This window comes from Balaenoptera physalus, assembly GCF_965194825.1.
Source record: "Balaenoptera physalus genome assembly, chromosome: 8".
In the NCBI taxonomy this organism is placed as follows: Eukaryota; Metazoa; Chordata; class Mammalia; order Artiodactyla; family Balaenopteridae; genus Balaenoptera; species Balaenoptera physalus.
The window spans coordinates 65,133,825-65,150,271 of NC_138887.1; the positions used below are offsets into that span (position 1 = coordinate 65,133,825).

General features: G+C 38.8%; 1 protein-coding gene across 12 annotated transcripts in view; it reads right to left on the bottom strand.

Moving 5' to 3' along the window:
- Positions 1–16,447, bottom strand: part of PPP1R9A (protein phosphatase 1 regulatory subunit 9A) — a 295,634-nt gene that overhangs the window by 20,251 nt on the left and 258,936 nt on the right. For 9 of the 12 annotated variants that reach the window (XM_082471672.1, XM_082471674.1, XM_082471671.1 and 6 more), the window contains 2 exons: positions 8,763–8,850; positions 8,580–8,663 (listed from right to left, as the gene is read on the bottom strand). The exons of the other annotated variants lie outside the window; for them this stretch is intronic. In XM_082471672.1, coding sequence (XP_082327798.1) covers positions 8,580–8,663; positions 8,763–8,850 — 172 coding nt within the window. The remainder of the gene's footprint in view (positions 1–8,579; positions 8,664–8,762; positions 8,851–16,447) is intronic. 12 annotated transcript variants of the gene reach the window in all.

A 16,447-nucleotide genomic window follows, 5' to 3' on the forward strand; every position in this document is an offset into this window, starting at 1 on the left:
ATTGTTTGCTTGCTCTTTAGTTCTTCTAGCTCCTTGTTAAACGTTTCTTGTATATTTTCCATTCTCTTTCCAAGATTTTGGATCATCTTTACTATCATTACTCTGAATTGTTTTTCAGGTAGACTGATTATTTCCTCTTCATTTGTTTGGTCTGGTGGGTTTTTACCTTGCTCCTTCATCTGCTGCGTATTTCTCTGTCTTCTCGTTTTGCTTAACTTACTGTGTTTGGGGTCTTCTTTTCACCGGCTGCAGGTTCGTAGTTCCCACTGTTTTGGGTGTCTTCCCCCATTGGGTAAGGTTGGTTCAGTGGACTGGTGCCTGTGTTCTGGTGGATGAGGCTGGAGCTTGTCTTTCTGGTGGGCAGGACCACATCCAGTGGTGTGTTTTTGGGGTACCTATGAACTTAGTATGATTTTAGGCAGCTTCTCTGCTATTGGGTGGGGTTGTGTTCCCGTCTTGCTAGTTGTTTGGCATGGGGTGTCCAGCACTGGAGCTTGCTGGTCATTGAGTGGAGCTGGGTCTTAGCATTGACACAGAGATCTCTGGGAGAGCTCTAACTGATTGATATTACGTGGGGCCGGGAGGTGTGTGGTGGTTCCATGTCTGAACTCGGCTCTCCCACCTCAGAGGCTCAGGCCTGACAGCCAGCTGGAGCACCAAGACCCTGTCAGCCACACGGCCAAACTTTAAGCTTGATTTATTTATTTAATTCGAGTGTCCATCCTTGACTCTGTTCCCATATGGAATGGATCTTGATCTTATATATCCTTTTCTTAATCCTCCTTGGAACTAGGAAAAAGAGAGTAATGTATCACTTCATTTCCAGCATAGAGTTCACTGTTCTCTACCACTTTTAATAGGTAGGAAATAAGAATATTGTTGCCAAATTGTTGTCATTCTAATGCCCTATTTGAAAAGGACTTTTGGTAGTTCAAATCCTGGCCAGGTTAACATTTCAAAGAAAATCTGTAGACCACGTCTCATTAAACCCTTTCATAAAATTCTCGCTGCCAGGAAAATACTCAAGAGTAAAAATTCCATGTGGAGTTGTACATCCAGCACTAAAGACGGGTCCGAAGGCCAATGTGATGAATGTGATCATAGAAGCTCGGCCTTGGATAATATCCAGAGGCTTTCTGCTCTAGCTTTCCACACCACGATAACGGAGGAACAAAGGAATAGTCACATAGAAAGCAAAGAAAGCCCACTTCTAAGGAGACAACCACTGTCCTCACTGCTGCAAACCATCAGATCCTGGGGTATTTTGAAGACTATTTTCCAGGTCTGGCTGTGTCCCTGCTGGGGCTGTATCCTGTCCCCCTCATTTCTTGGTGTATCCTTGACTCTAAAACTCCCTGAGCTGATGGAACCTCTGTGTGGTTCCTAGTATCCTTCAAAAAACTGAACAGTGGTACGCTTCCATTTGCTTGGACCTAGAGTATAGAATATTCATTTAAAAAAGCAAACTCTTCACTACTTTAAAATTATAGACCTATCAGCTCACCAGCTTTCTAAAATAAATGCCAATTTCCTTTTGGATATACAACTCTCGGGCCTACAAAAGGAGCAGAAAGGATTTGGTAACAGTTATTCTACTATTGACCACTCTTACAGTCTGTTTCACTTTGTGGAGAAATCTGTTAAGAATAACATAAAATTCTTCCTTCCCTCCTTCCCTCCCTCCCTTCTTAACTTTTTTGACTCTGAGGGCAGGTTATGGGCCAAGGGGCATAAACTCCATACAGATCCTTAATAATTCCCTTGAAAAATCAAGATTGGTAGAAATGAATACTTAATAGATCTAAAAATAATTTCTAGAGGATCAAAACAGGTATGTGTTCTATACTTGCTTCATTTTCTTTTTTAGCTTATACACTAAAGACTCACTATCATTTTTGGAAAAAATAGATTCACAAATCACTGCTATATCCTGATTGTTTTATTGTTAGGAACTGGGAGAAAGCATGTCTTCAAATTAAGTCTCTACAATCCGAAAATGCCATTTGCTGGGGGTGTGAGGTGGGGAGAGTAACTGCCTCCTGGCATTTAAATCGTTTATAGTTAACAACTCTATAAAACAATTAACTCATTTATATATCTTGAAACCAGTTTACCCTGGTGCTAGCACCCCAAAATTAAGTTGCTCAGGTAAACATTCCATGGTGATTTTTTATTTTTTGGTTTGTTTTAATTTTGAATACAATTAAGTATTCAGAGTCTAATTGGATGTCATCAAAATATAATTAGGAGTTCAGGAACTTCCAGAATAGAAAAAGTATAAACAGAATATAGAATTCAAGCAGGTAGTAAAGGAGGTTAATTGAAGAAAGTTAGGTGCAACCAGAGGAAGGATTGCAGACCTCCATTTACTCAAATCAGATGAAGTAATTCTGCAAGGTTCTAACATCCATTAAGGACACGGAGGTTGTAAAGCCAGCCCCTTCTGAAGGGGACTGAGAGACCTGAACAGGTAACAGCTATAACAAGCAGGTGTCCATCTGCAGCCAGGCCAACAACCTTGAAATATCCTGCTTCTAGATCCTGAGTTATGGTCTAAATATCTGATCAATAACCAATAGCCCATTTGAGATGGTCAACATAGAGTGCTTAACCTTAACTTATGATGGGGTTCAGGACATGCTACCCCCAAATAGGGCACACCTTGGCATAGTGAATATTTTAAGCTGAAGGAATTTGAGAAAAGGCAGGTGCAGGAATTTGAGAAAAGGCAGGTGACCTTCCCCATCTCCCCTGAACCAGGTCATAAGACCCTCATGTAAGAGAGGTACCCTCCCTATACCCAGAGGAAAGGAGCATCCTTAACTCCATAGATGGACAGACGCCAAGAGGAACCTGAGCAAATGAATGAACAGGCCTGGTTAAGTTTCCTCAGTTTACTACCCTTAGCCTCATACCTTTCTGTCCTATCACACTTCCCCACAACTTTCCACACTTCATCAAACCTAGGATAAAAATTCTCCAGGCTTAACTCCTTCTTTGGGTCTTTATTTCCTAATGAAGGCTCCTGTGTCTCATAAAACTTACATTAAATACATTTGTATGCTTTTCCCTTGTTAATCTGTCTTCTGTCAGTCTAATTTACAGGGCTTCAGTTGAAGAACCTAGGAGTGTAGAGGGAAAAATATATTTTTTTCTTCCCGTACACTCACTTGAGATGGAGAAACTGTTCCCTTAATGAGTCTTCCCCATATTGGGAAGATATAAAATGAAACAGCAAGATGATCATGTAAATAAAATCCATATTATCAAAACCAAAATATTAGTTTAGGAATAATAAATATACTGGTTAGTTTTAAAGAAAATTTGTATTATTAGAAACTGAGAAAGAAACTTGTCTATTGAGTCTACCTTAATATATTTAACTGATTTCAGATTTAACTAATTAAGGTGTAAAACTACCACACTGATAAAGAGTATTGGGATGTTTAGAGTCACTATAGTTATTTTAATTTAGTAGATTTTCAAGAGTTTTTTAAAGTATGAAAAGTGTTGATTTGTTAGGAATGTAAGTTTGTCAGGTTTTAGGCACTGGAAATTACTTAAAAGGAAAACTAAATAGATTAAATTTATAAATGCAGCTAAAAACAGGACAGACAATTATGAGGGAACAGGTTTGCTCTCCTGAGGCTAAGCTAATATTGTTCAAAGGTTTTCATGAAAGTGAAACCTTTTTTATTTCATATAAAATTTTACTTGATGTGTAAAACAAAATGACGGGATTTGTAAGTTGAGCCAAACTCAAAAAAAGCTAGGTTTTAAAATTGGAGACTTTAACAAATTACTCTTAATTTATAACCCAAATAATCCTCTTTTTAAGAACAAAGCTACTACCTTTGGGCATTAAAAATATCAAGTGAAGGGGAGAGCCCACGTGAGCTACATGGCCAAGGTTAAGTTCTCCAGTGGTGAGTTTTTGCCATCACTGTTCATGGCCACTAGTGGCTTGGTAATGTGTGCTCTAAAACTTTTCAGGCTCAGATTATTCTGCCATTTTCTAATGGCCATTCTCCACTGGCATTTATAACTACATTTTTGTTTCTCATTTTTTTAAATTTTTTTTTTTTTTTTTTTGAAGGAAAAAGCTGGCCCCTCTCTGGGGTGCCTCTGTGGACCGGGTGTAGGCAGAGAAAGGGGTTTCTCTCTCTGTGTGCGTGTGTTTATCCCACTCCTCAGCTCTTCTGAAAGGGTGTGTTTCAACTGCAGCTCAGGAGCAGAGGCTTGGCCCTTGCTCAGCAACAGGGCAGAACTGCCCTCCAGGTACTTGTCATGCAGTATAATCTCAAACCCACTGCAGTACCATGATTTATCTAAAGTTTCTTTGAGAGAAACTGCCTGAACTATAATCCACATGGTCCATTTATTCGTCAAGATAGTACCAAAGTCACCCCTGCATGAATGAGACTGCCAGCAAAATATGTCCAGAGAATATTTTGTTTTATATCCCTGCAGTAAGAATTACTTTAAGCATTAATAGTGATGATAGCCATTTATATTTACTAAGGACTTAAAATGTGCTTAAATGTGATCTCAATCCCCTTAATGACCTGAAGAGGTAAATACATGTTTCCATCTTATTGATGAGAAAACTGAGGTACAGAGAGGTGAAGTAACTTGCTCAAGAGGACAAGGGGCAGAGCTGCGATTTGAACTCAGGCTCTTAATCGCCTTGACATTATGCTCTTGGCTTTTACTGGAGGCCACTGTTATATTTACTATGAAAGTACTGCTGAAGATGTTCTGTTTTAAGTACCAACCTTACTTTTTGCTTTATCTTGTTTTTCCCTATCCGATTTACTTTTAAAACAAATTATACTGTTGTACCATATGTATTTTTGTATATACACAAATAATATTTGGAACAAAGAGGAGTACATATAGATAAAAAAAGAATGAACAAACAAATGAATACATGCTAATTTACAGACCAACAAAAGAGTCAGAAATCAAAAGAGTATGTTTTTCATAGAATCATATAGATCAACACTGTCCAAAAGAAATATAATATGAACCACATAGGTAAACTAAAATTTTCTAGTGGCCACATGGAGAAAAAGAGGTATAATTAATTTTTATGACATATTTTATCTCACCCAAAATATTCAAAATATTATTTCAACATGTAATCAGTATTATAAAATTATTAAGATACTAAGATATGTCACATTCTATTTTTTTCCATGCGAAGTCTTTGCAATCAAGCATGCTTTTTCTCCTACAACACATCTCGATATAGACAAGCTACATTTCAAGTGCTCAACGGCCACATCTGACTAGAGACGACCATGCTGGATAGTGCAGGCAGAGATGCATAGGGAGTTACAGACCATGTAGTTTTACTTGACCACACTTATTTTTTGGTAGGAAAACAAGGTCCAAGGAATTCAGACTTACCTATGGCAAAGTCAGGACGAATACTGGATTCCAGCTCAGTGTTTTCTCCACTGTTCACACTTTTAAGGTGAAAGCAGATCTGCTTCCACAGAGGAGCGCCATCTCCCTTCCCCATAATTTTCCCACACGCCACCTTCTAGCCTTGCTTTGAGATACACATATCTGCTCACAGGGCTTTCCATTCAGTGACTAAACTGGGAGCTTCTCCTACAGAGCTCCAAAAATAGACACTCTGCTGACACCAGTGGCTCCTTATTCTAAGGAGAGAATTTTATCTTACTCTTCGGTATGTACTTTAAGGGATGAACAAGCTCTGATGATTAAATGTTTCCTGCTTTTGTTATCTGCTATGTTATCTGGTTAAATCAGAAAGTTCACTGAGCACGTATTTGAAAAGGACAGAACCAAACCATATATCTCTGTAGGGTTTACTTCTTCTTATTTTAACCTCATCTATTTGTTTCATGTTGGTCATGTATTTGAATCACTTTGTCTCCACAAGGAATACAGTAAATTCTTTACTCTTTGGGAAGGGAAAAACTAAAACCAAGACCACATTTAGCGAATGTCTGGCCTTTTTCAAGTCCGGTAGACTTCAGTTATCACTGATTGAATGACCTCATCAGATTTTTACAATCTTATAAGAACTGGATGAAAAGCCTAAAAGATAAGATTACTAACTCAATTTGTGAATCAGTCCCTCCTTTTTCTGAGAAAACCTCACAGGACTGATGAGTTTACTCCCAGTTCTTCTCCACAACTGCAGTGGGACCCTGCAGCTGATGGTGCTTGCCACCCACCTACCTTCAGGGGGGGGCCCTGTGAAACCAACTCAACTGCATTATGCTCCTACTGGGCAGTAACTGTACTTCCTGGAATATGTTCTGAATAAGGTTCTGGCCCATTATTCATCTACGTAGGAGAATGGAGGCTGTCATTAGATTTGATTACTGTTAACCAATCACTGTGATAGCTCAAAAATTTATTTTTTTGAAACTGAAAAAGTCCTTCTTCTTCCCTGCCCTACTGTTTCAATTACATGAATTCCTTTCAGTCCTGTCAACCTTCTACTGTAATTACAAATAATTATGAAACTATGATTCTAACTGAAAACTCCTCTGTAACGTTGTACACATGAATTGTTTGTGACTACTGATGCAGAGAGACTGCAGAGTTAATGTTTTAAAATGTAGCTGACTAGGCAGCCTAGCTGGCTGCTGGCTCAAAAGCTGGTATCAGCTGTGGTTAAGCAGCGCGATGATGACCGCCCACCCGGGACTATGGTGGTTTTCCCTGGAGTAAGGTGAGTTATTTGCCAACAGAGTCAAGACCTGCTTGACTTTCACCTGCAATTTATACAAGGGCGTGAGAACTCTCTGGCTCCTACGACGAAATTCAGTCAAACCTTCTCCCCTCCCCTCTGTTGGATGCCTGCGCTTATGTCCCATTGAGGGTGGGGCCCCAAAGGTGAGAGGTAGTGGCTGCCTCAGGAGCCCAGGGACCGAAGGGAGCACAGTGTCACTTCAGAAGTGTTCAAGTTTCTCTCCCACTGTGCATTTGGGCATCTCTCTCTCTCCCTTAAACGGTTTCACTATCTGTTGTTGTTTTTTCCCCTGAGCATATTTGATAGTTTTCTATTCTTAATTCTAAGGCACAAAGTAGACTATTTTATATTTCTCACTCTAAAACCACACAAAGTTAAAAGCGCTCTTGAGTTGCATTATGGCCTTATTTTTCCTGAGATCCCTGTCCTCAATATAAACAGAGCTTTCTTGCCTTTCTCCATTGTACAGCGTAAAGGAAACCCAGACTAACAAAAATAATTAATTTTGGAATTCTCTCTTCTCATCCCTCACCCTCTCCCCCATTCTCCTGTAATCCCAGGGAGAAGGTACAATTTCTCACCAAGGTGTATGCCAGAAAAGAGAAAAAAGGAAACAGCTGGGGACAACCTATAAAATGGATAGGTGGTCCCCAAATAATTTTACATTCTTTTATTCTTAGCATTTTGCCTGTTTCTTCCTTAGTCTATACTATTGGGATGATTCCCAAAATTCATAAATAAATGTAAACATCATTAGATGCTTAAGTAACTAGGAGGTGACAGGCAGTGTTGGAAAGACATCTGGACAGGAGGCCAAGCCCCAGCTAACTGACATTAATTGCTTGTTGCATAATCATGGGCTAATCAATTAAATTCTATGAAGGTGAAGTTCTTCATCAATAAAGTATGGTATTATTATCTGCCCTCCCAATCTTATTGTAAGGATCAAATGAAATGATAAATATAAAACTTCTTTGTAACTTGCAAATAATAATGAGAATGACAGCAGATTGCTATCATTATTATTATTTTTGAATGCCTCCTATGTGCCAGGTACCATTTTAAATGCTTTACATGAAAACTCATTTAATCCTTACACTAACAGGTAGCTACTCTTATTATCCTCATTTCATATATGAGAAAACAAAGGCACAGAGGCTAAATAACTTGTCGAAGGTTTTAAAGGTAGTAACTGGGAGAGCGCTGATTCAAACCCAGGCAGTTGGACTTCAGAGAGAGCTCTGTGCTTTACTGTCTCCCTATATAAACCTAAGTTTACAATTATGTAATCTCAGAATAAAGTTGGGAAAGCTTGACAATGTGCTATACAAAGCTCAGTTCTCTATAGGAAAGTCTTTATTGAACAGTAAGCATGGTTGATGGCGCCAGCAAAAATCAACGTAACAGCTGAGTTCAGTGAGACACTGGTCTTTCTTACCCGCATGTGGACAGAACAGTCTTGAAAGCCAACAAGATACTTAAATGCAAAATTACCCTTTCAGACTTATAACCAGAAGACACAAGAATTGTGGGTAGCCAGGCAAAAAAGCTGAAATGTGTCTAACTGACACATCACATAGATACATTTATGCTGTATTTAGATAAACATTTATTAAAACTGTTGATGTGACCATAATTCTGCAATTAAGCCAATGGATCTACCCGAGGCCAGGTGTAGGCTTCAATCGGAGTAAGACAAATACAAACCGCAATTTGTTTTCATCTCACCTCTAGCTGTATCACTTCAGCACAGAGATACTGACCACTAATTCTGGTTAACAATGGAAGGGGGCCAGAAAGTTTAGATGCAGAGATACATCTGTTCTTAATCACCCACCCGTACCTGCTACCTGGAGAAAACCTACTGGCTTCTTTCTCTTTTTCTTTCCATTTCTTTCCCTTGTTGGAATTCCTTCGCAAAGGCGCCCTATAATGACAGCACACAGTCAGAAAGGGGAATTTGACATTTTCTCATTTAATCCTTCTCTTACAGAGGGCTTGCTTTTTAACTTCATGAAGTGCTTACCCCAGATCCACAAACTTCCGCTTAAATTTTCCTCCTCGCACCACCAACAAACTTGATGCCCTCAGTGATCTGGGACCTTTGGCACCATCTAGGATATACACATATGTGAAAAAAGCAATTATTATCATTTTTAAAAAGCTACTGTCAAAAGTCATTGCATCTCTGAATCTACGGGGTTTGCATCAATTCCTAACAGTAAAAGAAAATACTGGATGCCTTTATTAACATACAGGAAACATAGCTATGTTGAGGAACATTCAGTCAAACCAGGAGAGGTCCTGTTAGACAGAAGCCCAATACTTATCACAAAGAATTTTAGCTTCAAATAAACTGGAATGAAAAAAAATAAGCAAGAATAAACACTATCAAATCATCCTTTACATTCAAAGCAGGGACCAAATGACTTTCCTTCTGTTCCTTCTCTGGCTCCAACTCTTTGCTTCAAATGTCTGGGCTCTGTCCTCCATGCCTTTCTTGCCTTTGGGTTTTAGCACCTTCTGACAGGACCCCAGCTCACTTCCCCCATATGTCCCAAGTCCAGTAAAGAACATCACCCATGAGAGTCTGGGAGATTAGGGAGAAAGTGAGAGTCAAAGCTTTCCCTTCTCATCTGCCCCTTGCTAATGGCTTGTGGCCAGTCTTGGGATACAGGAGACAGAACATGGGGGAGACTTCTCAAGCAGGAGCTCAGCTATAAAACATTTATATTTTTGTAAGGTCTTTTTCTAGAAGTTGGCTTTAAGCACAACTTGGCTGGCTTCCCATGATGTGGAAGATGCCAAAACCTCCCCAGTGCTTGCAGCTGAATGATCTTTGCCTCTCTCCGAGTTACGCTGGCACTCTAAAGCACCGCAGCTGCTGGGGGATGGGGACACTTGAAATGATGCCAAAAACCAATCAGAGGAGACGCTTTCCCAGTGGAATTCAATGTCAGTTGTAGCAACTAGATTCCACTGGTGGCATTTATTCTACCTTGGACAAGGTAGAAACTCCTAAGGCTCTACTTGGAGCTATTTAGCAAAGAATGCTGTTTGGCATTATATTTCAGCATATCCACTCATCTGAGATCATTAACAAGGGGTGTCTTTGATGCATATCTGTGTATGAAACTGCTCTTTCCCAATTGTCTGTTGGTGTCTGTCTCTTTTTAAAATTAAAAAGAAAATCCAGCAACCTTCTGGCATGGAGTGTAGTTCTCCTAAGAGAGTGTTCAATTAACCTTGCAGGTTAATTTTGCTTATGCTTTTTGTCTATTTCAGGAGAAATTTCTAAACACACATAACTTACAAACCATGATGTGCACACAGTTCTCATTTAAGAGTCTATTTTCGAAGCTCTGAAGAAGCACAGGATGTTGAAAAATACACTAAGGATTTTTAGCAATGAGCTTTTCATAGTTTTAGTTAATGATACACAGATTATAATAATCAATTCCTTGAAATGTACATAATCAAATAGAAGAGTAAGAAATATGTCCATGTCAAAATCCACTTCTAACCTCAAATATTTATTATGGCTCTTTGCATCATTACTCTTTGGGTAACTGAATTAAATAGCCACAGATGTGACACATGCACATAAAAAAATATACACACGGCACAAACTCGTTCTAAGGTGATTTTGCTAATGGACATTAAAAAAAAAAAGCAGGATTTCAATTTTCTTAACAGAACCTGAAGGAAAGAAAGTACCAGATTCTTCCAAATAAATTCTAGAGCAACTCTCAACAGCTAGGAATGTGCAAAGTTAAAAGGAGACTGCCTTATTATTTTCGGAAATAAAGGTGGCTGGGAGATATTTTAACGAGTGGTGCGAAGACCAGATGAAACAATGTACATGGCAACACTCTGTAACCTATTAGTGTGGCAGTTATGTGGACATCTTGGGACTAAAAGCCTGATTCTGCCCATCAGAGAGCCTGCTGCTAGGCAACCTCACATCATTATCTCATACATTTGCCAAAGTGTGTTCCAAGGAACACTTAAATGAATTCTTGCAAAAGGCTGAAGAGGTAAGATTAAGTAATAATGCACTTTCCCACTTTAAATCAATCAAATCCATCGTTAATGTACCTCAGAACTTCTAGTCCGCATAAAAACCAACATTGGATTGGTATGATTTCAGGAAAAGAAAAAGAACTGTGACATTTTTGTTTGTTATTTAGCTGTATGTGGAATTTCCATTAGGCTTTTTGAAATCTCTCCAATACTACCTTGACGAGCAATTAGAAGTCCAAGTCCTCACGTTGGGTGACCCAGCTTTAATCTTTGGCAACCTGGTCTTCATTTTCAAAGGTAATAATTGATCTCCTGAGCTAAATACTAAGGCCTTTTCTGGGACTGCATTCTTCTTAGTCTCACTGCAACAAGACCCTTGACTACCTCTTCTTTTATTCTGGGGACTCTGAAATCTACCTCCCAGCCCTGGCTTCTCTCTTGAGCTCAAGACCTCCTCTACTAAAAATGAGTTAATCACCTTTCCCTCATAATGCTTCTGATTTCCTATTTTCTATTAACGACAAGACCGTGTTTTCTGAGGCTAGAAACCCTGTGATCAGTTTTGACCTCACTCTCTTCCTCTTGATCTTGTCAACTTACATACATGTCAACAATTTTCATATCATTCTTTCCTGTCATTGTCTATTGCTCCTCCACCTTTCAGGGTCTCTTAACTCAACTTCCTCATACCTAGTGTCTTTTCCTTTTTATTCCTCTGCTCAAGCATCTTGTGGTTTTCTAGTAATATTATAAGGTATCTAAGGTATTTAAATTCTAGAGCTATAGACCTAACCTACCTGTTCGATTTTACGAGCAATCACTCTAACCTGAATAAACAGACTGCTTCCAGCAGGCTGGGACAGCCCCACTCCTGTCATTTCATCTTATGTGTGCCTGTCTCTGTCAATGCCATCTCCCTGCCTTATATGCCTTCCTTACCTATCTTTTTTGTTTTTTCAGTCCTTCAGTAGTTACTCTAATTGTATTTTCTTTGTCATGTCTCATTTACTAATCTCAGCTAGGGTTAACCACGCCGTCCTCTGAGCAATGATAAAATTTACTATTTCTATATGTATAAAGGCCTAATGCAACATAATAATAAATGAATCCTGTAAAGATTTCTACTTGCAAGGACATTAATTCAACAAATATTTCTGAAGATATGTTCTGTGTTAGGCAATGTCCTAACGGCCACATATACACTTACAATAATGAACAAATCACAAGTAGAAAACTGATAGTAGTTCACTTACTCAACCTTGTCTGAACAAAGGCCCATTGCTATGTAAGTCCAGAGACTAAAACTTTAGTATTAGGCTACTCAAAGAATAGACAGGGGGAAAATATTTTCATGCCCTTTATTGCCATATAACTTGCTTAACAAACCTCTAGGAATAATCTTTTACTTTCTCTAATTTTAACTGAAATGGGGTTAGATGTTTATCATTTAGCCAGTTATAATGGGATTCTTTCTATCCTAGTTTCCACTGAGGTCTCACAAATATGACAACAAAATGATGACTTGTGAATGTGGTACCGGTGCAATTTAGAAAACACCCAACTTCAATTAGGTGTTCAACTGAAGAATGGAGAATTTGCCCCAGGAATGCAATCAACTACAGCTGTAACTTAATTATTACCTTTGTGGTACCTTGCTAGATCAAAAGTAATGGTATATCACTTTTAAAAAATCTTGATAAACGGCAACCAATGACTAAGACATTTTCAGAGTTTATCCAGCAATGTTGAGTGGAAGAAAATGTATGTCTAGACGAGGAGTCAGCAAACTTTCTGTAAAAGGCCAGAGAGTAAACATTTTAGGTTGTGGGCTACTGACTCTGTCACAGTTACTCAACTCTGCTACTGTAGTATGAAAACAGTATGTAACTGTATGAGTGTGGTTGTGCTCCAATAAAACTTTACTTATAAAAACGGCTGGCAGGGGCTTCCCTGGTGGCACAGTTGTTAAGAATCCGCCTGCCAATGCAGGGGACACAGGTTCGAGCCCTGGTCCGGGAAGATCCCACATGTCGCGGAGCAACTAAACCCGTGAGCCATAACTACTGATCCCACATGCCACAACTACTGAAGCCCATGTGCCTAGAGCCCATGCTCTGCAACAAGAGAAGCCACCACGATGAGAAGCCTGCGCACCGCAACAAAGAGTAGCCCCTGCTTGCCGCAACTAGAGAAAGCCCACGTGAAGCAACGAAGACCCAACACAGTCAAAAATAAATAAATTAATTAATAAATTAATTAAATAAAAGCATTTATCTCATCAGAAAAAAAAAAGGGGGTGGCGGGACTTCTCTGGTGGTCCAGTGGTAAAGAATCCACCTTACAATCCTTACAATGCAGGGGACGTGGGTTCGATTCCTGGTCAGGGAACTAAGACCCCACATCCTGCGGGGCAACTAATCCCGTGCGCCACAACTACTGAGCTCATGCGCCTCAACTAGAGCCCACGTGCTGCAAACTACACAGCCCAGGCGCCCTGGAGCCTGCGCGCCACAACCAGAGAAGAGAAAACCCACACGCCATAACTAGAGAGAAGCCCATGCACCACAACGAAGAGCCTGCGCACCGCAACAAAAAATCCCACGTGCCTCAGTGAAGATCCCGTGTGCCGCAACTAAGACCCAATGCAGCCAAAAACTAAATAAAATAAATAAATAAATAAATAAATAAATAAATAAATCATTAAAAAAAAAAAATGGGTGGAGGCCAAATTTGGTTTGACGACCTCTGTTCTAGAAGACTTGTACTGATTATCTAGAGAGACATACTTATTAATTCGTCCAAGAACCTTATTAATATCAATTATATGCATATACTTTACTAGGGGCCATGAATACAAAGATGAATCAGACGAGTGAGAAAATTCTGGCTCACACTTGACAACCTGATCACTTATTATCACACACAAAGTGACAGAAGCAGAAGTAACAGTGTGAAAATTTCTGTGGGATCAGAGAGAATAATTCACTTTGTCTGGGAATGGGGAGGGTGTGCAAGGGGTCCACTAAAGGAGGTGAGATTTAAGCTGAGCTTTGAAGAAGGACCAGAATTTCCTGGAGTGGCATGTTACGTATGAAGTTTGTACTTGTGAGTACAAATCCCATTCTAGTTCCTTTATTAAGGAGCCAGTGAGCTGTAAGAACCACACACATATAAACACATACACACAGGTAAATCAGGCTAACCACACTTAACCTCTGTTGAGTCCTGCTCTGAATGGCAAAGAACTCAAGGATTTCACAGAATGTAAAGAGTCTTGACTGATAGGTTTCTTTGCTATCTTTCAATGTGCAACAGAGCCTGAGAGTGGAAGGCAGAAAGTACAGGGGCTTCCTGGTTATTGATGGTGGTGGTTGTGCGGTGTCAGAGAGACAGGGTCTGTCACCAAACAAACAAGCAAGCAATAAATCAAAGAAAGAGAGAGAAACAGAGACAGAGAGACAGACAAACGGACTCTAGTCTGCAAACTCCCTGCAGGAAAGGATGGAATGTTATCATTGTATATTCAGCCTTTAGCACAATGCCGGATGCAGAGCAGGTGCTCAATAACTATTTGTTGAATAAATACATGAATGAATGGATTAATATTAGTGAACATGGAAGGCACAGGAAGCTCTTCAAGGCTGGAAACTTTTATCCAGGGAAGGAAAGAATGTGAGGCACTGCTTTCATCTGGTCATAGTTAATGTCTAATAACGGTTATCATACTAGTAACTGACTATTTATAAAGGTAATACTTTATAAAAGCTCAATTAATTGCTCCTTTCTAGTTACCCAGAAGCATGATCAATCCAGGAAAATAAAAAAATGGGAAAGCTTAAGAGTTTGTCTCTGGAGAAGAAACTACCCACCCCTTGTTTCTTGGTCCTGCTTACTACAGCTGGAAGCTTAATCCCAAAGAAGAGGCAGTAGCAAGCAAAGGAGGTATTGGAGAAAAGACGGAATTCTCACATTTTAATGCTAATCACTGCTAACCACATTTTGCTGTATATTACTGCTAATGGATTGTGAAGCACAACTCACATCCATGTAATACTTCTCCAATTTGAGATGAAACATCTGCTTTTAGAAGTAAAAGGAAAAGAGAAATAATCTAGACAAGATGTAGCCACTTTTAAAAAATTTTAGTCAGATTTCATGTGTGAGGGATCCACTCTCTGACTATAAAGTACTTTCTTTCAGATAGCTAAGTTATGCCTTATAAACTCAAACAGTGGACTACAAAGTATTAACCTATATTTCCAAAATACATGCTTCTGCTCTTTTGCCTTCTTATGAACCAAGTAAGGTCTATACACATTTTTTTTTCCTTGAGGAGATGACAGAGGGCTTCACACAAGTATATTTCTATAAAAGTGCCATTACAATCCACAATTTAGGTTAGTTAATGAGAGTTTCTGAAGCCTTCATTCTTTTGAAAGTAGGCCAAAATCACAGTGTAAGTCCTTCACCAACTTTACAACTGCTTTTGATGAATTAGCAGGCTTGACATATTTTCTCTTGCCTCCGCTAGTATCTTGTACTCCCTAAGTACTTATTTTTTTACCTTAAAACGTCTTCTGGAAGACTTGTGCTTAGGACCAGTCTGTGGAAGATAATTCCGGCAAATCAATAGGCTCAGGGAAGGAAACCAGGGAAAATATCAGGGATAAAGCTATGACACTTACTAAGAGTTACAAAACAAGGTGAGCCTCCACAATCAACTGTATTTCTATGTTCAGGATGTATTTGTAGAAAGATTACAACTGTTGCTCTGGTAGAGATAAGTGAGCATGGACTTTTCCGAGTAGTGATGCACACTCATAACTGTAATGAATGAGTGTGTCCCACATCTTTGCCAGCACTGGTTGGTGGAAGTAATGTGATACGTGTCTAACTCAAATGACTATTTCTCTGATCATTAATGAGGTTGATCACCTTTTCATATTTTATAAGTAACATGAATTTTCTCTTCAATAAATTGACGATTTATTACCTTAGCCTATGCTTGACTTAAAAAATTCTTTGAAGCTACTTGTGTGTTAGACATATAAAGTCTATCAGTTAACTTTGTATATATATTATTGTCTACTGAAATCAAGAGTATTTTATAAAATAATTTTAGAGTTTAAAGGAAAAACAATAAAATAAATACCCATTTCATTTCTCACCCCACTCCCATGAGGTTTATACCTAGGAAGTCCCCAGTATATTGTCTTCCATTTTCGTTCCCTGACACTCCTCCCAAGTAATTAACTTTGTCATTCCATTTGTAACCTCAACATTTTGTATGTGTCTCTAAATAATCTGCTAGTTTTGTGTGGCTTAAGATTCACTATTCAGTGTGATGTTTTGTCATTGCTCTCTGGTAAATAACTAATCTTATTTGGATGATTTTTTCCTAATCCCTTCTTTACTTAACAAGTTTTTATAGGAAATGTCTGAAAAATTATATCAAATTCCTTTCAATGTCTATTAATATTATAACACTTCGATTTTCCTTTGTTCATATGATGATTCATACAGTTAGATTTTCTAATGTTAAACCATCCTTACATTTCCATAATCAACCCTACATGATTATGGAATATAAGTAATTTTCACTCCTGGATTTAATTTACGAGCATCATATTTAAAATGAATCTACATTTAGATTTTATATAAGATTTTCTTATATAATAAGAATAAGAA